The sequence below is a fragment of the Callospermophilus lateralis genome, chromosome 13 (assembly GCF_048772815.1).
Source record: "Callospermophilus lateralis isolate mCalLat2 chromosome 13, mCalLat2.hap1, whole genome shotgun sequence".
NCBI lineage: Eukaryota > Metazoa > Chordata > Mammalia > Rodentia > Sciuridae > Callospermophilus > Callospermophilus lateralis.
The window spans coordinates 28,654,653-28,660,652 of record NC_135317.1 but is presented as its reverse complement, the minus strand read 5'-3'; the positions used below and the strand labels follow the sequence as shown (position 1 = coordinate 28,660,652).

The 6,000-nt window shown below is 43.5% G+C and overlaps 2 protein-coding genes across 3 annotated transcripts in view; one reads left to right on the top strand and one right to left on the bottom strand.

Moving 5' to 3' along the window:
- Positions 1-418: 418 nt before the first annotated feature.
- On the bottom strand, positions 419-1,195 carry LOC143412020 (uncharacterized). The gene has a single exon (XM_076872888.1). It carries the CDS (start codon positions 1,193-1,195, stop codon positions 419-421), a length of 777 nt encoding a protein of 258 aa, XP_076729003.1.
- Positions 532-6,000, top strand: part of Usp6nl (USP6 N-terminal like) — a 148,643-nt gene continuing 143,174 nt past the window's right edge. Inside the window, exon 1 of one of the 2 annotated variants that reach the window (XM_076831703.1) lies at positions 532-617. The gene's annotated coding sequence lies outside the window, so the exon portion shown is untranslated. Of the gene's footprint in view, positions 618-1,005; positions 1,085-6,000 lie in introns of those variants that run through there. The other variant, XM_076831702.1, reaches the window with a different exon arrangement.

Below are 6,000 nucleotides of genomic sequence, written 5' to 3'. Positions count from 1 at the left end.
AAGCCTTTTAGTTATTTGCACACCCTAACTTTTCTAGCTTCTATTGAATAAATCACTTAACTGTCAGCTAATTACAGTGTTGGAAATTTTACATCATTCATCTTTTTATGGCAGTTCTTAATGGATGACTGCGGAGATTAAAACTCTTGACAATTTCCACGATATAAAAAAGGAAAGCTGACCTAGAGAAAGATGGGACAAAGATGAACATTTGAGAAGTTTTTAGCACCAATGGAATTGTACACAGTAGCCTACTTAAAGTAGTGCTGATGTGAATACTTTGCCTAAGTTCCTGAAAAATGACACAAATATTTTCCCAGCTAACAACCCCACCAGGCAGGTAGGACTATCATTCCACTTTACAGATGAAGAGGCTGAGGCAAAGAGAAAATTGAATACTATGTCCAAGGTCTGACGCCTAGTAAGTAGTTGGGCCAAAAAGGAAAAAAAGAGCCACTTTGGCTCTAAAGACTACGTCCTTGACCCACACTCTAGTTGACCGCCTCTCAGGTCTCAGCCATCCTCTGGACCGCCAACTAGAAGCGCAAACGTCTGTGATTTTCGCAATGCCTCGAAGCTCGGTTCTAGGTCCTTCGCCTCTAACGAGGGCGCCAGAGGTTAGGGGGGCAAGCCTCCTGCCGAAGAGGGTCTGGGGATGGGGCCTCCACCTGCGGCCCCGGGCGCGCGGCCCGCAGCCGGCGAGAGCGCGCACGGCGGGAGCGCGGGAGCGGCGCGCACGTGCCGCCGGGAAGGGGCTATCCGGGCCGCGCCAAAATGGCGGCGGCTGCGGCCGCAGCGGCGACGGTTGGCGGCGGCCGGTGAAGCGGGCGGGGCCGGCGGCGCGGAGGCGGGGTCCCGGGCGAGCCGCCCTGGGAGGCGGGGGCCGTTTCCATAGCGGCGGCAGGAGGTGTCGCGCCGGGGAACTTCCTGGTTCCCGGGCTCGGCTTCGCCGGGATCCTCTTGGAAGGGAAACAATGGGGCGGAGGGCACTGCGGTAGCCGCCGCCGCGCCGGACCTGCTCGGCCGCCCGGGGCCGCCCGCTCTGCCCGCTGCCCACAGCCGCCGCCGACGGGACCGTCCGGAGGTAACTTCCTCTCCCCCTCTGCCGCCGCGAGGGGCCAGCGGCCGCGGGCTCCCTGGCTGGGCTGCCCCGGCCGGGGCTCGGAGTTGGCCCCGGGGAGCTGGACGCCGCCATTCCCGGACCCGGGAGGAGGGGACGCAGCTGCGGCTCGCTGGCCCAGCCCTGGAAGGGCCGGCTCGGGAACGTGCGCGGGGTGCCCCCGGCCGGCCTGTGGGGGTCTGCGGCGTGATTGGCAGGCAGCGGGCGCGGGGCGGAGGGCTTGCGGGGAGGGGGCCTGGCGAAGGGCTCAGGCTGCCTAGCCCCCGGGGAGGCGGAACCCGCTGCCCGCCTCCCCCCGCGCCAGTTTCGGTCCCTGGGGAGACGTGTCTCCCTCACAAGTTTCAGTCGCTTCCTCCAGAGTCCAGTGGGCAGGACCCAGGCAAACTTCGTTCTTTTAAATTACTGCCTTGATGCCGCGGAACTTTGTTTCGACCAGACACGGGAGGGTGGGCTGAGTGAGGGATTGAGAGAGCCTGGAAATCTGTGCGCCTTTGCAAAGTTTGCAGAATAGTTCGGAGCTCACGACTGTAGGATGGTGCGACATTTCTAATACGTGAGAACGGTTACTCGGTTACTCGCAGGTGTTTTAGTGCCGGAAAATGAAAGAAGTCTATAAATCGATGGGTGGACGTTTGTGTAAGTTGAGGATTGAGTCTTTCTCCCTCCTATCCTCGTCCCTTTAATCCGCGGATGTCTTTCAAACAGAACATTTGAACATGCATTGTCCCTTGGGAAGGCTGAGTGAATTGGGGGCAATCAGTCTTTGAAAATAATGTGACATGAATGGAAAAAAGTGGGGACACTTTTAAACATTTTGATTGCTGGAAGGAAATGATTTCAATTATGTTTCAATCCTTTTTAAAGATAATTAAATTTGGGGGATAGATATTTAATATTTCATAGCTCAGAAGAGTTGCCCAGAACTTTTGCTATCATTCTGGCCAGCTCGTCTCTTAGATTGAATTTTTGGAAAGTTCTGTCAGGGGCAATTCAGAGTACTTTTTTACTTTCATGAGGTCATTTTAGTAAGAATAATGGATCAGCATTAAATGAACACTTGTTAATTTGCTTTTATCTCTCACTCAGACCCTAAAATTAACAAAGATATTTTTGAGTTTGTCATTTTTTAATAATAAAGACTGTAAACATGGTGTAGTTCGTTACTTAAAATGGTTGTTAGTACTATGTTGTATTCTACATAAGTAATTAAAATATACATCAAAAGAGAAAAAAATTATACTAAGTAAAGAATAAATTAGCTTTTAAGGGAAAACTGATCCTAACTGCAAGCACAGGTATTCTGAATTAAATTCTTACTTCTCCTATTATGTATTTAAAAAATTAATGAGTTGTTACAAAATGTTCAAAAAAGCACATTTGCCAAACATGAAGAATTTGGGCCCTGAGCCTTATCATGTTGGTGCCTACACACTGTTTTTAGCTAGACTATCAAACTCTCTTTTGTATCTCCGGGTTAAGATAGTTCTTTACTAGTTTTAGCAGTGTTTTGTCATGCAAATAGCTATTAGTGAGGACAACTGGCCTGGTTAAACAAGCCAGTAAGTAGACATATCAGATTTGGCATAATATATTAGTTGACTGATCATCGTTAAGCATTTTTGGGAACCAAGAGAGCCACCTGCCATGGCAGATCCAATATGGGTCTCCAGAACCAAGCAAAGTTTGCACTGGTCTATCTTTACCATCTGCCTCAAATTGCTGTTACATTTTTGTAGTCAGTAAAGATGGATGAAAAAGAGGCCAGTAAGTTGAAGTTAGTAAATTGAGAACACACAAAGTTATTGTGGTTAAAAGTTATGAGGAACAGCAATGTTATACTCCATGTATGTATGTGATAATACACTCTACTGTCATATCTAAAAAGAAAAGACAAAAAAGAAAAAGTGAGGAATGTTAGGGCAGTTCCAAACTGGCAAAAGGGCTAGAAACTGAAGCTCTGAGAATTGGGATGGGGTGGGGTGGGGTGTGTGGCAGGGCAGGCTTATGTGAAGAGGCAGGCAGACAGATGCTACCATACTTACACACAAAAGTGATTACATTTCATGGTTTATGTTTGGGATTTCACTTTAACCATTGTTGTTTTGTAACAAGTGCAGTTCATATCACTAAGTACCAGAAAGTTACAGTTTGTCCCTTCCCTGTGATTTTTGAAAAGCATGTTCCATTCTCAGATGTGATTTAATCATATCCCCCTTAAAAGGTGTCTCCCATTTTTATAGTGGAAGTCAACAGAAAAAAAAATAATTTGAAAGAAATTTGGCTTCTGGAACACTTCCATATAATATTTGGGTATTGAGCATTGGAATTTGTCATGTAAATCCTGTTTACACTGGGATTCTCCACTTCCATATCATTTCCAGATTATATCACCTCAGGCAAATTACTTGTTTGAAGCTTGTTTCTTTGTAAAATTGGGGAGAATTATAAATTCAAATTTGTTTATTCAATGAATATTTTTGAGTGCCTTCTGTGTACCTCAGGAATTTGTGTTAGATACTTTGTTTTCAACAAGTAGGTGAGTCTTAAGGAACTATAAAATTATAAAGCCTAAGCAGCCTGAATTGGTTTGGGAGTAGGCTGGGCAGGTTTCCCTGAGGAAGTGATTTGTAATACTGGAAGATTGAGAAGGGGATTGATAGGGGATGAAAAGGAGAGTTGGGACCAAGTACAGGAAATTTTGAGGATGAGAAAAGAGTGTGGACACAATTACTGAGCTGAGGAGATTGTTGTGCAGGTTGAGTGAGAATGTTTGGCATGTCAGTTCCCTCTCTGCATTTGGGTACTCAGTGTTGGTTCTAAGAGAAGGCTTCTGGTACCATCCTCTAATAATCTGAATGAAGTGGCTCAGTTTTGATCCATAGTCATTATGGAAAGGGAGTCAGTTGGCTTGACTTTAACCACACCTGACCTGGAAATGGCTCTCTGCACACTTTGGTGTCTGCTTTTATAACTGTTAGTTTACCTGTTTCTATAGCTGTAAAACTGGAATTAGATATTAAATAAAATATTAATTAATTTTTTTCAGAGATTCTGATATCAGGAAAGTATTTTGATTGCATTTTTATTTTGAGGAGCTTAGACTTAAAATGCCTGCTCCTCCTCACAAAACTGTAAGAGCAATCCACCCTAAAAGAAAAAATAGCCAGTATGCAGGTGGTTTCATTTGCTTTTATGGAAGTTCTAGATTAACTCTGGAGTTTTATGTCTTGCTAAGTGTTTTTGGCTCTTTAGAGAGATTTAGTTATTTTGTGATAAAGGTACACATTGCATCCATGTCTTACTGACATTGATATGAATGTAGGAAAAGTTAAAATTTTATCCTGAAAGTTTCTTTTCATTGATTCAGCAAGTAAATTAAAAATAATGAGTACTGTTTTTCATAAGTAAGTGAAAGAATATCATTCCAATGCTTTTTAATATATTATTTTTGCAGTTAGTAATGTTATATAGATCAGGGATGGCAAATTAATATTTTATTATGGAATTGATGCAGTATTTATGAGTCAGTTGGCTCTCTAGGCTTTTTGTTCTTGTTTCATTTGTTTGGGTTTTGGGCATTTTAATGTTTATTAACATATTTAGTAAGATAAGGTGAAATAAAAATTTGACAATCTAATCACAATAGAGAAAAATTTGAATGCATATGGAAACTAAAACTTATAAAGGTTGTTATGTTTGTGTGGAGCTAGAATTGGCATATAATAACTGCCGCAGTCTGGCTGGGTACAAAATCAGGAGCCACTCAAGCAGGAACAATCTTTATTTTTTGAAACTGCCGCCAATGCCCCCTATGCGCCTGGGAAGATTGCCGATCCATGCACCAGGCATTCTCCCGGCTCCCAAGAGGAAGTTCCTCCTCCAGAATTCCCTCCTACCGCACTTCCCCAACCAATGGGAACTCTCCAGGAGTCCCAATTCCCTCCTACCGCACTTCCCCAACCAATGGGAACTCTCCAGGATTTCCAATTCCCTCCTACCGCACTTCCCCAACCAATGGGAACTCTCTAGGAGTCCCATAGCAGGCCGAGGTGGACAGCAGGAGTCCAATATCCATATGAATGCAAATCTTAACATAATCATATCATCTCAGTGGCTAGCTGGCATCACCTTTCAACCAAAAATGCCATGCATCATATTACTTGGCTGTGGCTCTTAGCAAATAACTATTGACAGAAATTCTTAAAAATTAATTTTAGAAATCTTTCACCTGTTGTATGCTCATTTTTTTTCTTATTTTTAGCTTTGTTCTGGATTGCTTTTAAAAAATAACTTTTATGTTTCTTCCCTTTTTCTTCTTTTTTGTCGGTGGGGCGGGGGGAGTTTACTGGAGATTTAACTCAGGGGTACTCAGCACTATTTTGTATTTTATTTAGAGATAGGGTCTTACTGAGTTGCTTGGTGCTTTGCTTTTTGCTGAGGCTGGCTTTGAACTTATGATCCTCCTGTCTCAGCCTCCCAAGCTGCTGGGATTACAGGTGTGTGCCACCCCTCCCGGTTGCTTCTTCCCTTTTTAATGCTTAGGATTGTATGTTCTTTTACTAGTTCCTTATGCATTCTTGACTTATCAAAGTGTAATATTCATTGGGACTTTGGCTGTTTTTTTCTGGATAATGCAAGACCTTTAAAAACATTTAGTTCAATTTTCTTCTATCCTTACTTATTTCATGATTGTCATGTTTTAAAATGCATATATATTTAAAACTCCACAGGCATATTTCTATTGTTTTAGACTGTTATTACTCAGTTACTGTGTTTTCTTCTCTTCATTTCCACCAACATTACTGACCTTCCTTCTGGAATAAACTCCTTCTGCTGCTTGAAGAATACCCCCAAGTGTTTTCCTCAGAGTGAATCTAATG